The sequence below is a fragment of the Phocoena phocoena genome, chromosome 2 (assembly GCF_963924675.1).
Source record: "Phocoena phocoena chromosome 2, mPhoPho1.1, whole genome shotgun sequence".
Lineage (NCBI taxonomy): Eukaryota > Metazoa > Chordata > Mammalia > Artiodactyla > Phocoenidae > Phocoena > Phocoena phocoena.
The window spans coordinates 59,373,092-59,398,433 of record NC_089220.1 but is presented as its reverse complement, the minus strand read 5'-3'; the positions used below and the strand labels follow the sequence as shown (position 1 = coordinate 59,398,433).

The 25,342-nt window shown below is 37.9% G+C and overlaps 1 protein-coding gene across 1 annotated transcript in view; it reads right to left on the bottom strand.

Moving 5' to 3' along the window:
- Positions 1-24,501, bottom strand: part of FBXO33 (F-box protein 33) — a 30,825-nt gene extending 6,324 nt beyond the window's left edge. Inside the window, exon 1 of the mRNA XM_065872477.1 lies at positions 23,739-24,501. Within this exon, the coding sequence (XP_065728549.1) occupies positions 23,739-24,346 (608 nt within the window). The 5' untranslated portion in view covers positions 24,347-24,501. The remainder of the gene's footprint in view (positions 1-23,738) is intronic.
- Positions 24,502-25,342: the final 841 nt, after the last annotated feature.

Here is a 25,342-nt window from a genome sequence, read left to right as displayed (position 1 = left end):
AAATAATGAGATGCCCCCAAATGATTTTAAGCAGGAAATAATAATGATTAAATTTGTGTCTGGAAAATATTGCTGTAGCATTGGTATAGCCTGGCAGGAGGCAGAGTCTAAGTGGGGAGACTGGTTAAGAGAGTATTTTAGTAACAGAGATTAAAAAATGGTATCCTGAACTGGATTTTTAGTGGTAGAGGTGAAGGAAAAAAGACAGTCTCAAAACTATATTTAGTTACTAAAATGAACAGGAAAAGGTCCTGGATTAGCTATAAAGGGGTGAGGGAGAGAGAAGTCAAGAATAACTCCTAAATTTTTGAGGTTGTGGAACTGCATAGCTGGTAGAGCTTTTCATTCAGACAAGGATTCATAGAAATGAATCAGAAATTAATTAGGGTTTTGGGGGGCTTACGGGGTGGAGGTGAGGTGGTAGAATAGTTAGATTATGAGCTCTATTTTGCACATGTTGAGCTTGAGTGCCTTTAAGATAGTCAAATTAAGATGTCAATTAGGCTATTCCAGTTCTAGAGCTGAGCAGTTATCTGGATGATAATTGAAGTCATGGATGGGGGGAATGGGGCTTAGGAAAAGAGCAGAAATGAGAAGAAAAGCAGGCAAAAATTTAAGTTATGAGGAATTCCAATAATTAGAGAAGGACGAGGCTCAAAAGAAGGGGTCAGAAGTTGGAGAAAAGCCAGAAATACGGAAGTCACAGAAACCAAGGGATAAGTATTTTACAGAGAATAAAGTGATCAACATCAGAGTCATGAGGTCTCATAAGATGAGGACTAGACATGTATGTCCCTTTGGCTTAGAAACATGGTGATCAGAATGGAAGTTGTTTTGTACAGTGTGATGAGAAGAGGTCAGATTGGATGTTTAGAAATAGAGATAGTGGATACAAAAATATTTTTTAAAATATGCTATGAAAAGGAGTAACAGAAGGGACTAGAGAATACATAAAAGCCTCCAGATGAGAGGTAAAGGTAGAGGTAAAGGTATCTTGATTAGCAAGATAAGGAAGGATGAAGGACTTTCATACCAGATAGTGAAGCGTACTATGTGGCCAACAATATCAAAATCAGTACTGGTATTAGCAGAAAAACAAGAAGACAAGTCAATGGAATAGAACAGATAGCTAAAAGTAGACCCTGTTACATGAAAGACTTTAATAAATGATAAAGAAGATATTACAAATCAATAGGGAAAGGCATATTTAATAAATGGCATTGGGATAAGTGATTAGCAGTTTTGGAGAAAAATCAAATTAGAGCCAATTCTGACTCAATAGACCAAAATAATTTGCAGAGATATTATTACATACTAAAAAGTCAAGGTAAAACCGTACATGAAAAGTACATGAAAATGTAATGAATTTTAATCTAATTTCTGAGATAAGGCTTTCTAAGCCTAGAAATAACAGAATAAATCAGAAAGGAAGAGGTAAAATTTTGACTATATATAAATAAAAACCTTGATATTTAATAGTATACTAAAAATGGCAAACCAACATAATGAGAAAAAAATTTGTAACAAATGCTACAGTCATTATTTAAGATATAAGAGGACTCCACATAAATCAAGAACAAAAGCATTAAGAATCATACTGGTAAATGGGAAAAGGTTATAAAATAACCAATGTAGAACATGTCAAGGAATATATTAGGATTGCTAATGGAAAAAATCTAATATTTTCTTGACTTAAAAAAAATTTAATCACTCTAAAATACCTAATGAACTTTCCATGTGATTACCAAAGAAACTGTATTCTTAAAAACATTTCAAAGGAAGACACCTACTTAAATCTTTTTTCCCATTTAAAAAAAGGTTATAAAACTGTTCCTGAGAGCATGGCTACCATATCAGACTCCAAAGTACACTGCTATATATATAATTATGACTGCTTTTAAAGTATTTTCCCTTTTACCCTTTCTTTATTCTGAAGTTGCCACCACATCCATGAATTATAAAGAGGTTGATCTGCTTCTCAGAGCAGATGTTGATAACCTCTTCTAGAAAGGAAAATTTAAGACCTTGTATCTAAAAGAATATTTATTTTCAGAGAACAAGTTTTTATATAAAGTAGAAAATAAAGATATCACATTCGATTTCTAATAATATTCAGAGAGCCCTAAACAAGTCACACAATCTTAGTATTTTTCTCCTTCCAACCCAGTTTCCATTAATTATCACTGTATAACCATAACACTGTCCTTTGTGGTATTAAAACACATGTGTGAGAAGCTTTTCTTCCACAAAGGATTAAACAGCTACAAGAACTGCCTTCCCACTGTAAACAACAAGAAAAGTGGACAAAATATGTGAGACAACAGTTTTCACACACTGGACAATAAACAATATAGGACTGTGATCACTGAAGGATGGAATAAAATGAGATGAGCACTATGACTGCTTCAGATAATGGCCTGGAAAGGGTTTCCAAGCTGCTGTGGCTCTGTCATATATGGCCTTTATTGTGTTGAGGTATGTTCCCTCTATGCCCACTTTCTGGAGAGCTTTTTTTTTTCCATAAATGAATGCTGAATTTTATCAAAACTTTTTCCTGCATCTATTGAGATGATCATATGGTTTTTATTCTTCAATTTGTTAATGTGTATGACACCGATTGATTTGTGGATATTGAAAAATCCTTGCATCCCTGGGACAAATCCCACTTGATCATGGTGTATGATACTTTTTGTTGAGGATTGGTGTATGATACTTTTTGTTGAGTGTTTTGTTGAGGATTTTTGCATCTATGCTCATCAGTGATATTGACCTGTAGTTCTCTTTTCTTGTCTGATACCTCTGTCTGATTTTGGTATTATGGTGATGGTGGCCTCATAGAATGAGTTTGGAAGAGTTCCTTCCTCTGCAATTTTTTGTAATAATTTCAGAGGATCGGTGTTAACTCTTCTCTAAATGTTTGGTAGAATGCACTTTTGAGGCCATCTGGTCCTGGACTTTTGTTTGTTGAGGGTCTTTAAATTACTGAATCAGTTTCAATACTGGTAACTGGTCTGTTCATATTTTCTATTTCTTCCTGGTTCAGTCAGGAGATTGTACCTTTCTAATAATTAATGATTTCTGTAAAGTTGTACAATACAAAATTAATATACAGAAATCTGATGCATTTCTATACACTAACAATGAAATAGCAGAAAGAGAAATTAAGGAAACAGTCCCATTTACCATCACACACACAAAAAAACAACTTAGGAATAAACCTACCTAAGGAGTCAAAAGGCCTGTACTCTGAAAACTATAAGGAGCTGTTGAAAGAAACTGAAGATGATACAAACAGATGGAAAGATATACTGTGGCCCTGGATTGGAAGAATTAACATGGCTAAAATGATCATACTACCCAAGGCAATCTATAGATTCAATGCAATCCGTGTGAAACAACTCATGGCATTTTTCACAGAACTAGAACAAAAAATTTTAAAATTTCTATGGAAACACAAAAGACCCTGAATAGCCAAAGCAATCTTGAGGAAGAAGAACAGGGCTGGAGGAATCAGGCTCCCTGACTTCAGACTATACTACAAAGTTACAGTAAACAAAACAGTATGGTACTGGCACAAAAACAGAAATATAGATCAATGGAACATGACAGACAGTCCAGAGATAAACCCACACCCCTATGGTCACCTAACTGATGACAAAGGAGGCAAGAATATACAATGGAGAAAAGTCTTTTCAGTAAGTGGTGCTGGGAAAAATGGACAGCTACATGTAAAAGAATGAAATTAGATCATTCTCTAATACCTTATACAAAAATAAACTCAAAATGGATTAAAGACCTACATGTAAGACTGGATACTATAAAACTCTTAGAGGAGAACATAGGCAGAACACTCTTTGACATAAATTGCAGCAATATTTTTTGGATCCATCTCCTAGAATAATGGAAATAAAAACAAAAATAAACAAATGGGACCTAATTAAACTCGAAAGCTTTTGCACAGCAAAGGAAACTATAAATAAAATGAAAAGACAACCCACGGAATGGGAGAAAATTTTTGCAAATAATGCGACCCATGAGGGTTTAATTTCCAAAATATGCAAACAGCTCATACAGTTCAATATCAAAAAGGCAACAATCCAATCAAAAAATGGGCAGAAGACCTAAATAGACATTTCTCCAAAGAAGACATACAGATGGCTAAGGGGCACATGAAAAGATGCTCAACATCGCTAATTATTAGAGAAATGCAAATCAAAACTACAATGAGGTACCACCTCACAACCAGCCAGAATGGCCATCATTAAAAAATCTACAAATAATAAATGCTGGAGAGGGTGTCAAGAAAAAGGAACCCTCCTACACTGTTGGTGGGAATGTAAATAGGTACAACCACTATGGAGAACAGTATGGAGATTACTTTAAAAAACTAAAAATAGAGCTACCATATGATCCAGCAATCCCACTCCTGGGCATATATCCAGAGGAAAACCTTACTTCGAAAAGATACATGCACCCCAAGTGTTCACTGCAGCACTATTTACAATAGTCAAGACATGGGAGAAATCTAAATGTCCATTGACAGATAAATAGATAAAGAAGATGTAGTACATATATAAAATGGAGTATTACTCAGGCATAAAAAAGAATGAAATAATGCCATTTGCAGCAACATGGATGGACCTAAAGATTATTATACGAAATGAAGTATGATGATATCACTCATATGTGGAATCCAATTAAAAAATGATACAAAAGAACTTATTTACAGAACAGAAAAAGGCTCAGATTTGAAACCAAACTTATGGTTACCAAAGGGGAAACATCGGGTGGAAGGATAAATTAGGGGCTTGGGATTAACATACACAATTATATACAAAATAGATAACCAATAAAGACCTATTGTATAGTATAGGAGACTCTACTCAATATCCTGTAATAACCTATATAAGAATCTGAAATGAATATATGTATATATGTAGCTGAATCACTTTGCTGTACACCTGAAATTAACAGAACATTGTAAATCAACTACACTGTGATAAAAATTTTTAAGAAATATAAAAAATACCCCCCCAATATTACATAAATAAATACATCCAAATGATACAAAAACAAGGATTTATAGGCTCTTAAGCTGAAGTCCATCCTAGAAACTGTTGACAAAACATTGTGTTTATGTGCACTTTCTGGAGAAGGATCACTAGCTTTCATCAGCTCCTCAAAGATTAACCAAAAAAGATCAGGAACCATTGACCTAGGCCTAGAGTCCTATGGGGATGTTAAAAAACACAACAGTAAAACAACAAAAACAACAAAAACTCTAGACTTACATACATGACCCGTCCACACTTAAAATGTAATACTAACCACATTTACGAATGTATACCCCTTCTCACAACTGCCAAGTTCTAAGAGCTACTTCTCTCTGTAAGTTAAGAAAGAACAAGCAGCCATCGGCTAATGACAGAGATTACTATAAAGATTAACACAAAAGTAGTAAAAGGAGAAGCAAAATTTAAGTACATTTATGTTAGGACCAATACCTAATTTATTTTGGGCCTAGAGTGTTGAGTGTTTGTCAATTTTGTTGGCAAACCTTCAAATTCTAAGAAAAAGACTTTTTTTTTTAATCAGAAATGCTACTTTTTAATCAACCTAAGTCAAAGCTGTCAAAAAACCAAAACTGAAACCAAAACCAAAACAAAAACCCATAAATTACATGGAGTTTCCCCGTTTCTGGTGAAAGTTAAAATGCTTTACTTTGGAAATTCTTAAAGAACTTTGTCATATATATAGTGTTTAATCATCCTCAAAAAATTCTAGCCCAACCTTTTCTTTAGAAAAGTGCTAGACTGTCTGCTCAGTTAACCTCTCAAAGAAAATAAGGTCTCTTAGTTACTTCCCTGCTGGCGCAGTGGTTAAGAGTCTGCCTGCCAATGCAGGGGAAAACGGGTTCACAGCCCTGGTCCAGAAAGATCCCACACGCTGCGGAGCAACTAAGCCTGTGCGCCACAACCACTGAGCCTGCACTCTAGAGGCTGCGAGCCACAACTAGTGAGCCCGCATGCCACAACTACTGAAGCCCACGCGCCTAGAGCCTGTGCTCTGCAACAAGAAGCCACTGCAATGAGAAGCCCACGTACCGCAACAAAGAGTAGCCCCTGCTCACCACAACTAGAGAAAGCTGATGAGCAGCAACAAAGACCAAATAAATAAATAAAAAGGCCTCAAATTTGGCACTTTTTTTTTGGTACTGTTCATACTAGCTCCCAGGGTGATTTCAATTTAGGATTCTCTAAGGATAATTTATATTTCTAGGCTGTATTTTCCTGTAAAACCTACATAAATACCAAGTAAAACTCTAAGCAAATTTCATTTACTTTGTTGGATTCTTTCACAGATAACCTGGTATAAGATAAATACAATAATGGAAGCCTTAATTGTTTCCTATTTTCTTTTCTTTATTTTTTAAGATTTTTTTTGAAGTGGACCATTTTAAAAGTCTTTATTGAATTTGTTACAATATTGCTTCTGTTTTATGTTTTGGTTTTTTGGCTGTGAGGCATGTGGGATCTTAGCTCCCCGACCAGGGATTGAACCCTCACCCCCTGAATTGGAAGGTGAAGTCCTAACCACTGGACCGCCAGGGAAGTCCCCCTATTTTCTTTTTAATGCAGAATCTTCTTGCTTCTGAGTCAGAAGCCCTTCGCATATGAAAATAATTATAAATGCAAAGGAGTACTGCTGAAATAGAGGGTAATTTGTTTCAGATTCAAGTGGGGAAGTGGGTGAAAAGCATATGGAATTTATAAATTTCTTTTGTCTATTAAGAACGCAGGCTAGTTAAATCCTGGTATTTTAAAATCCTGTAGTTTCTTCAGATAAAACCAAGATAATTCTCATGTCATGGACTAATACACAAAGTTGACTGCGATATAAACAATATCAAGGCTAATTATGCTTTGGTATACTAAGTTTAATTCTCTAAAAACAAACTATCAGAAGATGCTTTATTGGTCTAATCATCTTTTAGAGAAGAATTTTAAACATACATACACATCTTTTTTTATTTTTAAAGTAATTTTAGATTCATGGCAAAATTGATCAGAAAGTACAGATGTCTCACGTTTATACCCCCTACTTCCATACACACATAACCTCCCATCATCAACATCCCCCACCAAAGTGGTATATTTGTTACAACTGATGAATTTACATTTAAACATCAATATTATCCAAAGCCCATAGGTCACATTACAGTTCACTCTCCATGCTGTACCTTCTATGAGTTTGGACAAATGCAAAATGACATGTATACATCACTACAGTATCATTCAGAAAAGCTTCACCACCCTAAAAATCCCTCTGTGCTCCACCTAGTCCTCCCTCTATTCCCTCTAGCCCTTGGCAACTACTGATATTTTTACTGTCTCCATAGTTTTGTCTTTGCCAGAATGTTACATAGTTGGAACCATTCAGTATATATCCTTTTTAGACTGGCTTCTTTCACTTGCCAATATGCATTTAAGTTTCCTCCATGTCTTTTCACAGCTTGATAGGTCATTTTTTTTTTCTAGTGCTGAATATTATTTCATTGTCTGGACATACCAGATTATTTATCCATTCACCTACTTAAGGGCATCTTGGATGTTTCCAAGTTTTGGCAATTAGAAACAAAGCTGCTATAAACACCTGTGTGCTGGGTTTTGTGTGGACAAAAAAGTTTTTAACTCCTTTGGGTAGGAGCATGATATTTGGATCATATGGTAGGAGGAGAATTAGTGGTGTAAGAAACTGCCAAACTGTCTTTCAAAGTGGCTGTACCATTTTGTATTCCCACAAACAGTGAATGAGAGTTCCTGTTGCTCCACATCCTCATCAGCATTTGGTGTTGTCAGTGTTCTGGATTTTGGTCATTCTAATAAGTGTGTAGTGGCGTCTCGTTTTAATTTGACATATGATGTGGAGCACCTTTTCACATGCTTATTTGCCAATTATATATCTTCTTTGATGAGATGTCTATTAAGGTCTTTGGCCCACTTTTTAATAGGGTTGTTTGCTTTATTATTATTGAACTTTAGGAGCTGTTTGTATATTTTGGACAATAGGCCTTCAACAGATGTCTTTTATGACTATTTTCTCCCAGTCTGTGGGTTTTCATTCCATTGACAGTGTCTTTCACAGACTGAAATTTTTAATTTTAATGAAGTCCAGCTTATCAATTCTTCTTTTCATGGATCATCCCTTTGATATTGTATCAAAAAAGTTATCACCAAACCCTAGATCATCTAAGTTTTCTCCTGTTATCTTCTAGGAGTTGTTTTGTGTTTTACACTTAGGTCTGTGATCCTAAGTTGAGCTAATTATCGTGAAACGTATAAAGTCTGTGTCTTGATTCTCTTTTATCCCCCCAATGTGGATGTCCAGTTGTTCCAACACTATTTGTTGAAAAGACTATATTTCTCTATTATATTGCCTTTGCTCCTTTGTCAAAGATGAGTTGACTTTATGTGTGTCTATTTCTGGCCTTTCTATTCTGTTCTACCTATTTATCTAGACTTTCATCAATTCCACAGTCTTGATTAGTATAGTTTACAGTAAGTCTTCAAGTCAGGTAGTCTCAGTCCTCTGACTTTGTTCTTCTTCTTCAATATTGTCTTGGCTATTCTAGATCTTTTGCTTCTTCTTATAAACTTTAAAATAAGTTGTCATATATACACACATATGTATGTATACAACATATATACGACCCTTAAAATTTTTTTCTTTACCATGTTACCCAGGAATGAAATTGCTGGATCATATCATAGTTCTATTTTTAATTTTTTGAGGAACCTCCATACTGTTTTCCATAGTGGCCCCATCAATTTACAATCCCACCAACAGTGCATGGAGGGTTCCCTTTTCTCCATATCCTTGCCAATACTTGTTATTGTTGCCTTTTTGATAAGAGCCATTTTGACAAGTGTGAGGTGATATCTCATTGTGGTTTTGATTTGCATTTACCAGATGATTAGTGACACTGAACATTTTTCATGTACCTGTTGGTCATCTGTACGTCTTCTTTGGAAAAATGTCTGTTCTGCTCCTCTGCCCATTTTATAATTGGGTTTTTTGTTTTTCTGATGTTGAGTTTTATGAATTCTTTGTATATTTTGGATATAAACCCCATATGGGATATCTCATTTGTGAATATCTTCTCCTACTTAGTTGGCAGCCTTTTTGTTTTGTTGATAGTTTCCTACACTGTGCAAAAGCTTTTTAGTTTGATGTAGTCCCATTTGTTTATTTCTGCTTTTGTTTCCCTTGCCTGAGGAAACATGCAAAAAAATATTGCTAAGATTGATATCAAAGAGCATACTGCCTATGTTTTCTTCTAGACTTTTTATGGTTTCAGGTCTTACAGTTAAGTCTTTAATCCATTTTCAGTTTACTTTCGTATATGGTGTGAAAAAATAGTTCAGTTTGATTCTTTTGCATGTTGCTGTCCAGTTTTCCCAACACTGAAAAGGCTGCCTTTATACATCTTCCCATTGTATATTCTTAGCTTCTTTGTTGTGGGTTAGTTGATCATATAAGTGTGGGCTCATTTCTGAGCTTTCTGTTTTGTTCCGTTGATCTATATGTCTGTTTTTGTGCCAGTACCATACTGTTTTGAGTACTGTAGCTTTGTAGTATAGTTTGAAATCAAAGAGTGTGATACTTCCAGCTTTGTTCTTCTTTCTCAAGAATGCCTTGGCTATTCGGTGTCTTTTGTGTTTCCATACAAATTTTAGAACTATTTATTCTAGTTCTGTGAAAAATGTAATTGGTATTTTGATAATGATTGCACTGAATCTGTAAATTGCTTTGGGTAGCATGGTAACAATACTGATTCTTCCAATCTATGAGCATGGTATATTTTTCTCTTTGTGTCATTTTTCAATGTTTTTCATCAATGTCTTATAGTTTTTGGAATACACGTCTTTCACCTGCTTAGTTAGATTTATTCCCAGTTATTTCATTTTTTCTGATGTGATGGTAAATGGGATTGTTCTCTTAATTTCACTTTTTGATAGTTCATTGTTGGTATATAAAAAAGTAACATATTTCTACACATTAATTTTGTATCCTGCAACTTTACTGAATTCATTGATGAGTTCTAATAGGTTTTGGTGGTGTCTTTAGGATTTTCTATATATAGTATCGTGTCATCTGCAAACAGTGCCAGTTTTACTTCTTCTTTTCCAGCTTGGATTCCTTTCATTTCTTTTTCTTGTCTGACTGCTGTGGCTAGGACTTTGAATATTATGCTGAATAAAAGTGGTGAAAGTGGGCATCCTTGTCTTATTCCTGATCTTAGAGGAAATGCTTTCAGCTTTTCACTGTCTGATGATAAGCTGTGGGCTTGTCATATATGGCCTTTACTTTGTTCCTTCTATACCCACTTTGTGGAGAGTTTTTTACCATAAGTGGATATTAAATTTTGTCAAAAGCATTTTCTGCATCTATTGAGATGATCACACGATTTTTATTCTTCAATTTGTTAATGCGTTGTATCACATTGATTGATATATGGATAATGAACCATTCTTGCATCCCTAGGATAAATCCCACTTGATCATGGTGTATGATCCTTTTAATGTATTGCTGAATTCAGTTTTCTAATATTTTGTTGTGGACTTTTGCATCTATGTTGATCAGTGATCAACACAGAAATTTGAAAATTACTGTTGCCTGTAATTTTCTTTTCTTGTGGTGTCATTTTCTGGTTTTGGTATCAGGGTGGTGTCTTTTTCTGACTTTGGTATCAGGATGCTGCTGCCCTCATAGAATGGGTTTGGAAGTGTTCCTTCCTCTGCAACTTTTTGGAACAGTTTGAGAGCACAGGTGTTAACTCTTTTCTAAACATTTGGTAGAATTCACCTGTGAAGTCATCTGGTCCTGGACTTTTGTTTATTGGCTGTTTTTTAAAAAAATGAAATTCAGTTTCACTACTAGTCATTGGTCTGTTCATATTTTCTATTTCTTCCTGGTTCAGTTTTGGGAGAGTGCACATATATAGGAATTTGTCCTTTTCTTCTAGCTTGTCCACTTTGTTGGTGTATAGTTGTTTGTAGTAATCTCTTAGGATCCTTGTATTTCTGTAGTGTTTGGTTGTAACTTCTTTTTCATTTCTGATTTTATTGATTTGGGCCCTCTCTCTTTTTTCTTGCTGAGTCTGGCTAAAGGTTTATCAATTTTATTTATCTTTTCAAAGAACCAGCTCTTAGTTTCATTGATCTTTTATATTGTTTTTTTAGTCTCTATTTCATTTATTTCTGCTCTGACCTTTATTATTTATTTCCTTTTACTAACTTTAGGTTTTGTTTTCTTCTTTTTCTAGTTTCTTTGGGTGTAAGTTTAGGTTGTTTGAGATTTTTCTTGATGAGTCTGGCTAAAGGTTTATTCAAAACCACATATATATTATTATTCCAATTTTGTAAAAGGGTGTTTCACATTTTACTAGAATTACCTCTGGTGAATTTTTACTTTAGATTAGCTTTACATAGCTTTCACCTTCATAAAAGCTTAATTCACATCAAAATCTTAAAAAAAAAATTAACGCCCTGCATGTTAGTAAAATTTAACAAGTTAATATAAGGAGACTGTCTGGAAGATCTCTGTTTTAGTTCCAGGTATACAATACTGAGTTCTTTCCTGCACAATGTCCACAACATGCCTTTGCTCAAAAGGCAGGTAACAAAAACATACTGGGAAAACAGTTCAGTTGGTTAGAAATATTTGCTTTCATCTTAATTCTTCAAATCAACTTAGCTCTGTTCCTATGGTAATATTAATAGGATACAACCTACTTAATAGTCCCTTTGCAAATCCTAAGATGTGCTGTGAAAGAGCACAAAATCATAAAGTGTTTGATAATCAATCTTTCTAATACTATTGCAAAAAGAGAATGAATTTCTTCAACCTAATTGCATTCTTCTTTAATCCTATTTTTAAAAGTCATCAGTTTCAGATTCAGAGTGAAGTCAGATTGTTAAGTACTTATAATTTAGAAACTTAGTCTACAGACTGCTCTCCTACTCTTTGCTCATTCAGTTGTCAAAATATGCATTGTGTGCCAATTCTATGAAAAGTTATTGTGATTAAATTACAAATGTCTATGAGTTTAGACTCTTGGAGTGGAAATAAAGGTTTTAAAAAGACTAAAAAAAAATCAGGTGAGACTAAAGAATTATCGACAACTTTGTTAAGTGTATTAATGCCACTGTGGTTATATATAAAAATGTCCATAATTTTCAGAATTTTGTATTGAAGTGTGCAGTATAAAATGACATCTATATCTTGGATTTCCTTTCAAATACTTCAGTACAGATAAAAGAAAGCAAACGTGGCAAAAATCTTTAAATACTGAATCTGGATGATAGGTTCTTTGTCTAGTTTTTGCATGTGTTCAAAAATTTCACTAAAAAATTAGAAAAAAAAGGCAGTCATTTCTCTAATTGTGTAAATGGCAAGCTCACTTAACTACTCTGTGTCTCAGTTTCACCATCCTTAAAATAGAGATAATACTGCTGCCTACCTCATATGGTTGGTTTTTCAGTACTGCTGTTTCTCTGGGAGAACTAGTTTAGGATTTTAAGGACCATCAAGAACACATCCACTCAGCTCTCTGCAGTGCTGGCAATATGACTGGACCTTATCCTGCCCCACGAACATGGTGGTGACTCTACTAGGACTTTGTTACGGAGAAGGTGTGTGGCTTGAGAAGGTGAATCTAAGATACATAAGATCAAAGTCTCTTGCCTCAGGTGAAGCCTTTCTTCTTTGCCTTGAACCAAAGTTGCTTTTTTGAGGTTTCTAAGAATGAGATTCTTTTTGGAAGTTACCAGCAACATCTGAGTAACAAACCAGGTTAAAAGGTAGCTCAAGTGTGGCCCCTGTTTCCTGCTTTTTCCTTGTCCACTTAAGAGATGTAATAGAAGAGTACACATGATGAGTTTCTCGATAGAAAAACAGATTTACCTGACGAAGCATTAACAGTGATAAGACCAGTGATTTGGGACAAAGGAAGGGAAGAAGCCTTGTGCAAAGCACCACTTACTTATTCTTTTCCACTTAGTCCTACCATCTTGAACCCACAGCCCATATGTGGGCCAGACTTAGGCAAATTCCAAGGAGTAATGGGTTCACATGAAGCAGGAAAGTGAGGGAGGAGAAGAGGAGAAAAAAAAAAAAAATCCAAATGACTGCAGTAAGGAAGGCCAAGAAGTTTCTGAGGAAATTCGACAAACGGATTCTAATTTACGTAGGCCTATATGAACTGGGCCCTGCTTGAAAGTATTTGGTGGTAAAGGAGCTAAATATCAAAGATAAGCCATGCTTTCAGAAAATAAACTGTGTCCAAAGCCTAGGTATTTCCTTTTTTTTCTTTTCTTCTTCTTTTTTTTTAGACACAAAAGGAAAACAAAATGAATAAAAACAGCCAAAGGAAATATCTTTATAGATATATTTAGGGAGTAGCAATTAAAAGAGCACTGTAATGTTAGCTGAACAATTGTATCTAATTTTTCATACTTACATTCTACTTCTAGAAGGCCTCCAGATAAAAATAAATAATCAGACTACTTATCACTTCCACTGCTCCCACCCTGGTCCATGCCACCATCATGTCTTGTCTGGGTTACTGCAATAGCCTCATAACCAGCTCACTGCTTCTACCCTTGTCCTGCTACAAACTATTCCCAAAACAGCAGCTAGAATATTCCTTTTGAACTATTAGGTCATGTCACTCCTTGTCACAAAACCCTTTCATGGCTCCTCATGTCAGTTAGAGTCAAAGTCTTTATAAAAGCCCAATAAAGGCCTACTGATTTCCATATCACCTCTCCCTCTTACTTGGCTGATCTTTTCTACATCTCATTGGTTCTATGCTGTTTTACTTAACCATGCCAGTCATAGTTCCACTGCAGAGCCACTCCTCCACTTACTGCTACTTCTCCCAGGAATCACTTTCCAGAGAGAGACACACACATGGCTTAGTCCCTCCCTTCCTTCAAATACTACTTCAGCAGTTAAGACCTTCCTTAAATTCCCCATTTTACACAGCAACCCTCCTTCCCACCTCCACCATTCCCATCTCCCTTCACTGGTTCATTTTGTGTCATAGCATGTATTACCAACTGTAATACTATATATTTTATTTGTCTTGTTTTCCCACTAGAATAAGCTGTATGATGGCACAGCTTTTTAATTAATGCTGTATCCCCAGTCACTAGAACAAGGCCTGGCATTCAACAAATATGTTGAATAGTTTATTTACCTTAATTCATGACAAAAACTAGGGGCTTTTTATCTATACCTCACACATCATGGATTTATAGTGTAGATCAGTTTTCAGGTACATTATATACTAGGAATACCTCTAAAATAACATATTTGCTCAGAAAAGTGAAAATTCTCTTCTCAAGACCTGTGATTTGCACTTATCTTTTCAACCATAGTTTTTATACACATAGTATATTAATATACATACTTAAGTTGTACGAAAAACATACAACTTAAAAAACTGGACAACCTAGAAGAAATGGGTAAGTTTCTAGAAACACAGAGCCCGCCAAAATTGAGCCAAGAAGAAACATAATTTGAACAGACTGGTCACTAAAAGTGAACACAGAACCTGTAATAAAAAAAAAACTCCCTGCAAACAAAAGTCCAGGACCAGACAGCTTCACTGGAGAATTCTACCAAACATACAAATAAGAACTTATACCTGTCCTTCTCAAACTATTTCACAAGGTTGAGGAGGAGGGAACACTCCCAAGTTCATTCTATGAAGCCACCATCATCACCCTGATACCAAAACCAAACAAAGACACTACTAAAAAAGATTACAGGCCAGTATCTTTGATGAATATAGATGCAAAAATTCTCAAAAAAAAATTAGCAAACCAAATCCAACAACACATAAAAAGGATCATACACCATGATCAAGTTGGATTCATTCCAGGGTCACAAGGATGGTTCAATGTATACACATCTGTCAACGTGATACACCGCATTAGCAAAAGGAAAGACAAAAACTACATGATCATCTCAATAGATGCAGAAAAAGCATTTGACAAAATTCAACACACATTCATGATAAAAACTCTCACCAAAATGGGTATACAGGGAACTTATCTCAACATAAAAATGCCATTTACAACAAACCCACAGCCAACATAATACTCGACAGTGAAAAGCTGAAAGCCTTTCCACTAAATTCAAGAATAAGACAAAGATGCCCACTCTCACCATTTCTATTTAATGTTGTACTAGAAGTCTTAGTGACAGAAGTCAGACAGGAAAAAGAAACAAAAGGTATCCAAACTGGAAGAGAAGAGGTAAAACTGTCACTATTTGCAGGTGATAAGATACTCTACATAGAGAACCCTAAAGTCTCCATACAAGAACTATTAGAATAAGTGAATTCATCAAGGTAGCAGGACACAAGATTAATTTACAGAAATCTGTTGCATTCCTTTACACAATGAAATATCAGAAAGAGAAAGTAAAAAAAATCCCATTTAAAATTGTGACCAAAAAAAAATCTAGGAATAAGCCTAATCAAGGAGGTGAAAGACTTATACACTGAAAACTACAAAACACTGATAAAGGAAACTGAAGTTGCTTAAAAGAAATGGAAAGGTATCTCATGCTCTTGGGTTGGAAGACTTAATATTGTTAAAATGGCCACACTATCCAAAGCAATCTACAGATTTAATGTGATTCCTATCAAAATACCCATGACATTTTTCACAGAACTAGAACAAATAATCCTAAAATTTTTATGGAACTACAGAAGACCCAGAATTGCCAAAGCAATCCTGAGGAAACAGAACAAAGCTGGAGGGATAACCCTTCCAGACTTCAGACAATACCACAAAGCTACAGTAATCAAAACACAATGGTAGTGACATGAAAACAGACATATAGATCAATGGAACAGAATAGAGAGCCCAGAAATAAACCCACGCACCTATGGTCAATTAATCTACGACAAAGAAGGCAAGAATATACAGTGGAGAAAAGATAGACTCTTCAACAAGTGGTGTTGGGAAAGCTGGACAGCTACATGTAAATCAGTGAAGTTAGAAAACTCCCTCACACCATACACAAAAATAAACTCAAAATGGTTTAAAGACTTAAGTATAAGACATGACACCATATAACTCTTAGAAGAGAACACAGGCAAAATATTCTCGGACATAAACTGTGGCAAAATATTCTCGGACATAAACTGTAGCAATATTTTCTCAGATCAGTCTCCCAAGGCAAAGAAATAAAAGCGAAAATAAACAAATGGGACCTAATCAAACTTAAAAGCGTTTGCACAGCAAAGGAAACCTAAACAAAACCAAAAGACAGCCTGTGGAATGGGAGAAAATATTTGTAAACGATGTGACTGACAAGGGGTTAATCTCCAAAGTATACAAACAGCTCATACAACTCAATATCAAAAAAACCAAACAACCCAATCAAAAAATGGGCAGAAGACCTAAACAGACAGTTCGGTAGAGGTCTTCTTAGACCTAAGAAGACATCCAGATGGCCAAGAGGCACATGAAAAGATGTTCAACATCACTAATTATTAGGGAAATCAAATCAAAACTACAATAAGATATCACCTCACACCAGTCAGAATGGCCATCATCAAAAAGTCTACAAACAATAAATGCTGGAGAGGGTATGGAGAAAAGGGAACCCTCCTGCCCTGTTGGTGGGAATGTAAATTGGTACAGCCACTATGGAGAACAGTATGGGAGGTTCCTTAAAAAACTAAAAATAGGGGCTTCCCTGGTGGCGCAGTGGTTGAGAGTCCACCTGCCGATGCAGGGGACATGGGTTTGTGCCCCGGTCCGGGAAGATCCCACATGCCGTGAAGCAGCTAGGCCCGTGAGCCATGGCCACTGAGCCTGCGCGTCCGGAGCTGTGCTCTGCAACGGGAGAGGCCACAACAGTGAGAGGCTCACGTACCACAAAAAAAAAAAAAAAAAAAAAACTAAAAATAGATCTACCATATGATCCAGCAATCTCACTCTTAGGCATATGTCTGGAAAAGTGAAAACTCCAATTTGAAAAGATACAAGCACCCCAATGTTCATAGCAGCACTATTTATAAAAGCCAAGACATGGAAACAACCCAAGTGCCCATCAACAGATAATTGGTTTAAGAAGATGTGGCATACATACACAATGGAATATTACTCATCCATAGAAAACAATGAAATATTGCCAGTTGCAGCAACATGGATGGACCTAGAGAATATTATAGTAAGTAATTCAGACAGAGAAAGACAAATATTATATGTTATCACTTACATGTGGATTCTAAAAAAATAATACAAATGTATCTATATATAAAACAGAAACAGGGCTTCCCTGGTGGCACAGTGGTTGAGAGTCCGCCTGCCAATGCAGGGGACACGCGTTCGTGCCCCGGTCCGGGAAGATCCCACATGCCGCGGAGTGGCTGGGCCCGTGAGCCATGGCCGCTGAGCCTGCGCGTCCGGAGCCTGTGCTCCGCAACGGGAGAGGCCACAACAGTGAGAGGCCCGCGTACCGGGGAGGGATAAATTAGGGGTATGGGATTAACAGATACAAACTACTATACATAAAATAGATAGGCAAAAAAAAAAAAAAAAAAGATAGGCAACAAGGAGTTACTGTACAGCACAGGGAACTATATTCAATATCTTGTAAAAACCTATAACGGAAAATAATCTGAAAAAATATACAAGTAAATCACTTTGCTGCACACCTGAAACTAACAATATTATAAACCAGCTATACTTCAATAAAAAAATTTAAAAAACAAAAACACACACCACTTCAATATATATATATAAATTTCATATGATACTGCTTATATAATGGAATCTAAAAAAACGGGTACAAATGAACTTATCTACAAAACAGATATAGAGTTACAGATGTAGAAAACAAACTTATGGTTACCAGGGGATTGGGGGGGCAGGGATAAATTGGAAGACTGGGATTGACATATACACACTACTATATATATTCAGTAAAATAGATAACTAATAAGGACCTACTGTATAGCACAGGGAACTCTACTCAATATTCTGTAATGGCCTATATGGGAAAAAGAATCTAAAAAAGAGTGGATATATGTATAACTGATTCACTTTGCTGTATACCTAAAACTAACACAACATTGTAAATCAACTAAACTCCAATAAAACTTTTTTTAAAAAATCACTGAAAAGAGATATCTTATTCTCTTTCTAGTGTAAGAATTTCCCTGTGAATCAAACAACCAACACAATTTCTGACAGCCTTTTACAAAAACCTACAACATATAGATTCAATGTGTTAGATTGAACTATTCTTTGAAAACAATATTAACATCCTATGAGCTTAAGAAAGATTCCTCAAGGTCTAACTGCAGAGTGCTGAACACTCTTCATCTTTCTCTGGGATTTCTATTGGACTGTTTAGTACAACTGAGACCCAAAGGCTTCTGATGTCTTGGTCATGAAGACCTCTTCTCTCTTCTGTGGTTCAGAATTGGCAAACTTTATCCGTGGCAGAAACTCTAGTATGTTTCCTTTCATTTCAGGGGATCCAAAATTATTTATTTGATGTAATAAGTAGTATCAGTGTAAAAATGTGAAACACAGCCACCTTAAATTAGAGTTAATACAGCTAAGTTTAATTAACTACGGAAAAGGAGAATAATATAAGAAATTGGTACTTTAAAAAGATGCACTTAAAACGGTTGAAGTCTTTCTCAGTGATGTAAAGGAGCTCACAGAATGCAATTTTTTCCTTTTCTAAACTGAAAAAAACTAAAATAATCTACAGCATTGCATGAAATTCTTTCAGATCACTTCTAATTTTCTTAGTCTATGTTCAATATCAAATGTGTTTACAGTCACATAACACTTTTTGATAACATATTTCCTCCTCTCAGAAACGTTAATGAATGACCACAGCCAAATCAAACAAAGAAAACAAACACTTTAGAGAAGTGCTGTCCAACAGAACTTTCTGCCATGCTGGAAATTCTCTATTCTATGCTGTCCAAAATGGCAGCCACTAGCCACATATGGCTATGGAGCACTTGAAATGTGGCAAGTACAACTAACTGAATCTTTAATTTTATTCAAGTAATTAAAATTTAAATAGCTATATGTGGCTAGTGGCACAGCTTTAGAGATTCCAGAAATCAGTCACGGGCCTATAATAGTATTCCTTATTAGCTTTCTTAGGATCCATTAATTAAAAGTAATTTCCCAGAATTTGCTTTACAAATTCACTTACTCAATTACCATCTAAGAATTATCATCATCCTCAAATCCCAGATGTTATTAAAAAAAGGTTTATTTAAATAAGACTGACATTTAAAATTGTTATTTAACATATTATTAAAAGATAATTTTAACAGTACTAAGGACAACAAAACTGAGTGCGTTTTACAGAGAAATGATGAAAAATATTTGATTCTTCCCTTCCTCTATCTACATCCCAGCAGCAAGTCTTCTTGGCTCTACTTCCAAAATATATGCCAAATCCATTCACTTTTTAAAATCTTCTTTTCCTCCACCATACTCCAGGCTACCATCATCTCTTGCCTAGATTATTGCAACAGCTTCCCTTTAGTCTCCCTGCTTCCTGTTCATTCTTAAAATTCATTCATTACACAGCAACCAGAGTGATTGTCTTAAAATGCAAATTAGATCACCTTATGCTCGTCCTTAAAAATTTTTCAATGACTTCTTCTATTCTTAGGATATAGTCCAAACTTTATTCCACAAGCCCACCTAACCAGCACCATTCCTTCCTCCTGCTACATCTTAGAGCTCACTGTGACACCACTTTTCACCCTTCACATGGTCCTGCCATACTTTCTTTCCTAGTGCTCCAACAGGCCCAAAATTTGGCCTAAGGCGCTGGTGCTGTTTTTTTCTGCTTGGAATGCTATTTTCTCAGATCTTCAGATAAGTGACTCTTGTCATTCAGGCTGCAGCTCAAATGTCCTTTTCAGAAGAGGTTTTTCCCTCACCACTCTATCTCATTTTGCCACCTAGTCACTATTACATAGTCCTCTTTTATTTTCAGATTTTCTTTTACTTTCACAACCGAAATAATCTTTGTTTACTTGTTTCTGCCTATCTTTTCCCTCTGGAATGTTGAATCCATGGAAACAGGGAGCTTGTCTTCACTGCTTTGGCGCATAGTAAGCTCTCAATATTTGGAGGGAAAAAAACCAGACTTTTTTATAACTATCATCTTAGGTCATATATAAATTGATCAAACTGGGTGAACTCTTTCAAGGTTGCCTCAGAACTAACACATTAAAATGGAAATAATTTAATCCCTTCATTCAAAAGCTGCTCAACAGCTTCTTTTAACACAAAAATATTTTACTTTGACAATCTTTTGTTGAGTTTTATCTTCCTATCCTCTATTAGTTCTCAGTCATGGTAAGAATGGACCTATAGACTAAAGAGAGCCCTAATTCCTCTCAGCAGCCCTCAGAGGAGATTAGTTTCTTCAGTAGGTTAGTCTCCTTCCTTCTCAATGACCTTGAAGCTGTCCCCATGGAGCCACTTTAAATTTGTCAGTTTTAAGGTAAGGAGTCTGTTGGGTATGGTATCTCTTCTCTAAAGGCAACCATTTCTCGGGGCGCGAGGACGGGTCAGAATCCCAATATGTTTTAGTATACATATTCTGTAAATGGGCTTTTTAAAGCAAATAATAAAAGTAAGCTCTCAAAAGTGAAATGTTATTATCACATGTATTTATTACCCCATGATGGGGAAAAGTATTTCAAGAAAAATAAGGCTCAGGGTTGCTGGAGATAATACCTTCAAGACATTTCCTACCTTCTTAGGTAGTAATATGAAATGTCCAAATAATTTTTAATCTATTTTAAGATGTATTTTTAAATTGCCTTATCAGCCGTTGGGTCTTAGTAGACTGATGTTGAAAAAACAATACAAAGGTAAGACTCTCCGTCACTGCAGGTGCCAAATCAGCAAAACAAATCTAAGAATTATTAATAGACCTTCTACTACTAAGAGGTGATATAGCAGGCAGTCATAAAATTGGTCAATCTAGATACATGTAGTTAGAGTTGTAACAAGAAAATCACCCTTATACAAAATCTCTCTAGCCTGCATCTTTTAAAAAAGTACTACCCCCCAAATAGTATTTCATCCAAAAAAGGTTTATGCAAAATATTTATATAGTCCAGGAAAGCATAAACCAGATGATGACAATGTACCTATGCCTACTGTTTAAGAATAAGTATTTTTAGTGACTGAGTCTATTAGCTATTATTATCATAAATCTTATTGTCCATGAAGCCTCATTTTTCCTAAGGAGTCTGAAAGACAGCATTTTAATAGGCAGTACTCAACTTGACAGGTTAAATCCTAAAAATGCATATTTAAATCTGTTGTTTTGAACTTCTAAGTACAATTTCCTGTAGAACAATTACAGAAGAAACTCAGCCGATTTAACCTCTAATACAGTTGAATGAGTACTTATTTTATTTCTGCTCTTACTGTTGATCAAGAAAGTAGGTATCCTAGCCCCCTGTAGAGAAGCGAGCTCTGAAGGTAGAGGACTGTATTTTACCCTCTGTGAGGCATTTTTGTACCTCTTTGATACTCATCATTTGTTCCCAACACCTAAGATATTGGTAAGGTGGCTATAGTCACTCTTGAGAGTACATGTGTATATGAAACCCAGGAATCAAGCAAAACAAAATGCCAATTATCCTCTCAGAACAGTACCCTTGAAAAGTTCCCACAATTCAAGGTTATGGTTTTAGTTCTTTTCTTTAAAGACATGAAAATAACTGAATACAACAAAATAACAGTCTGAATTGTATGAATTGTTTAAAGAAATTCAACACAAAGCCTGGAAACATAAAGCTTGTGACTTGGTAGGTTTCATATCCCCCATTTCTACCTACAAATGGTAGAAATGGTAAAAATGGTAAAATGGTAGAAATCATAAAGAAAAACCACTGTAAATTTAACTTGGAAATGTAAAGAACAATGTTAAATGTTGATGTGGTGTACCACTATTTTGCCTGTATAACCTATCCATCCAGTTATTAAAACACTTAAAAGGAACCAGGCCCTTTGCAAGACTTGTTCTTACTTGGACAAAAGACACGCATTTTTAGATGGCTGCTCAGAACTGCTATCTGATCTCAAGAAAAATCTAATTGATACTTGCTGAATTCAAACCACACCCCCCACCCCCACATTGGTCTCATCAGTAGTAAATGCTCCCTGACTGAATCTTTCTAACTTCTAGGTCAGTTGGGCCTCGAGCCATACATTCAACTCTGACAAAGAGTCTCCAACCTGATCAAGACCAACTTACAGCCTTGAACAGCCTCTTTTACCACATAAAATCAAAGTAATAAAATGAAATGGCTTGGTGTGAAAAGCTGGAGTAATACACAGCCCACTGGAATGATGGAGCCATGCTCCAGATACAACTTGGAGCTATATGCTTATCTCCCACCCTTGTGATTCAAACACAGAATTAAGAATATCTATCTCACCTAGCATTAAACCAGGACCTTCACTCCACCCTGTTCAACATAATGTATTTATTGCAAAAGGAAGAACACTGCTCTTAGAGAAAAACAATGCTGTAGGACAATGTGCACATCACTTGTTTCAGTTTCCTTTCTATAAAATAGGGATAATAATAGTTGTCCCGACGAACTCACAGGGTCATTGAAAGGATCAAATAAGATAGTGAATGTGAAAGTACTTGCAAACTGCTAAACTATTATTGCTAAGTTGCTCCTTTTTTGAACTTCTGAGCTTTCCTCTACCTCATAGTTTAATTGCAAGGTTGGTTAGAATATCCAGATACAGAAAATCTACATTAATAGGATTTTGGAGAGGGCGGTAGATAAATAATGGAAAATACTGATTAGGACAATGGGCCAGAACATAGGAAGTTAGCCCCAGAATTACAGTAAAGTCTTGATGCAAAACCACTACCGTTAGGGCTTACTCTTTGCAGACACTGGCCAGTTCCCCCAACACACACAAACACCAAGCTGTACTGTGCTACTTTTAGGTGAATCACTGGGGATAAGCTGAGTCTGGAGGTAAAACGGGGAGGGACTTCCAGTCCTAATGATCAGGCTGTTCCCCAATCCCTTTAACAAACACTCCTCCTACTCTTTGTGCCTGGCCTAGTTAATCAAAACTATTCCCGGTAAGAAAATGGCTGTCAAAGATTTTTTGCAAGGAGAGTCTTGTAACTATGAGAAACCAGTAGCATACCTACTCCTTCCTCCACCACGAACTATTCTGAATGGATAGATTCAGAAACAAAAAAAACGGATTATGGTTTGTTTCTCCCAAGACTCACTCTGGGCCTCACCCTCCAAGCTTCAGCTCTCCCATCTGTAAAATGACGAATGACGGCTCCTGTCAACTCCATCCTACTGCTACCGAAAGGATGGATGAGACAGTGCCTGGAAGGCGCCAGGAGTGCTGTCTGATAAACACTAAGTCCTTCACTGTTTATAAAGTATTATGAGTCCCATTACGCCCTCCCACCTCAAAGGAATCGCCGGATTAGAACTGACACCCCCCAGTCACTGAAAAGAGCAACGAACAACGCTGAAGCGGGCGGGGCGTATCCGCACTGAATCTGTTTCGAGGTGTGAGGAATGAGGCGACCCTGCGCCCCGGAGAGGAGGAACGGGGAGAGAAGGTTGAACGCAGGGGCCGCGAAGAGCCTACCTGTTGTTCCGGATGCTGACCAGCACGCACAGCACCAGCTCTAAGTAGGTGCGTAGCACTTCCAGCCAACGGGTTGAGAGCTGCAGGGCTTCGACTTCTTCCCCGCCAGTCCTGGTGTCGACGCGGCCTCCATCGCCCGGGCCGCCTCCGCCGCTCAGGTAATTCTCCGCGGCGAATTCAACGCGCAGCTCTCGAACAAACCAGCCGCACTTGCGCATGAGGAATTCGAGCCGTGGCTGCTCCGAGGGCGAGACGCGGAGGCAGATGCGGAGCTGGGGCCAGAGAGCCGGGTAGAAGAGGCACTCGCGCCAGTGCGAACAGGAGGCCGAGGCCCGTAGCCGGTCGGAAGCGGACAGGAAGGAGAAGATGTGCACGATTAGCTCGCTGGGCAGCGACGCGGCGCCTGCCGCTTGTCCGCACAGAGCCATTCGGCCCCGACGCAGGCTGCCGGTCCTCGGCCGCCCCCGCAGTCCCCGGAGCAGCCCCCGCAGCCGTCGCAGCTGCTGCAGCCGCAGCCGCTGCCGCCGCCACCGCGCCACCCGGGCGGCCCCGGCTCGGGTTCGGGCTCCCGGTGGTCGGGGCTGCGGCACTGACAAGAACAACAACATCAATGACAAGGAAGAAGGGGGCGGAACCGTCGTGGGTCTCGGCGGAACCAAGTGCAGCACAAGTTGCGGAGAGGGGTAATGGCCTCTGCGGGGGTGGCCTCCAGATAGCCAGGCTCTGGCCTTTCAACCTCTACTCATGCGCATCCGAGGCCTGCACACTCAAGAACTTCAAAACCCTCGCTTGGACTGGTTAGGGTCCCGGAAGCGGCAGGATTTATTGTAAGGAAACGGCAGCCCTCCCCGCGCCTGGAGGCGGAGGCAGAGCAGTGGTAGGAGCTGAGTTTGACGTCACCGGTGGTGGGAGGAGCCCTGCGTGACTGGGCGCGACTTCCGGAAGAAGGGAGCGCCAGATTGACGGTAGGGAAGGGAGACGCAGCATGTGATCCCTGACGCAGGCAGGCAGACCGGCGGGGCGGGGCGGGAAGCGCTGGTGGTGCCAGCGATGGGCGCCCCCTCCCGTCTCACAGAGGCCGCCGAGTTCCGTCAAGTCTGTAAGTCGGTTAACTTGGGCGCTCAGGCGGTGGAGGTGGCGGAACTCGGCGTTGGTGCAAGGGCTCGTGACGCTTCTCGTTATACGTTTCTCTGTTGCTGGGCTGAGGACTCAAGAGCCAGAGTGGTGGCTTGGGTCTTTCTCAGCCGTTCCACCTGCCCGGAGTATTGTTGGGAGTTTCTGAGAGAGAGCCGCTAAGGATGGGGGGCGGGCGCAGTCGCGGGCTTCCCCGGAGGAGCTGGGTCGCGTAGAGGAGAAGCGCGGGGCGGGGCGGCTGGAGGCCGGACAGAGGTCGCGAGTGGACACCTCCTTGTTCGGACCTCGAAGTGGGCTTGTGCGTACACCTGGTGTGTGGGGAAGGAGTGGGGACAGCGCCACCCTTTGGATTTAGAGGGAGAGGAGAAAAAAAGGCGAATTGAGTTAGGTTTGTTGGTTGATAATCGGCCTCTTCTCCGCGGTTTGAGGGAGGCTCCGAGTTCCCGATTTTGAGGCCCTAGGTGTAAAGA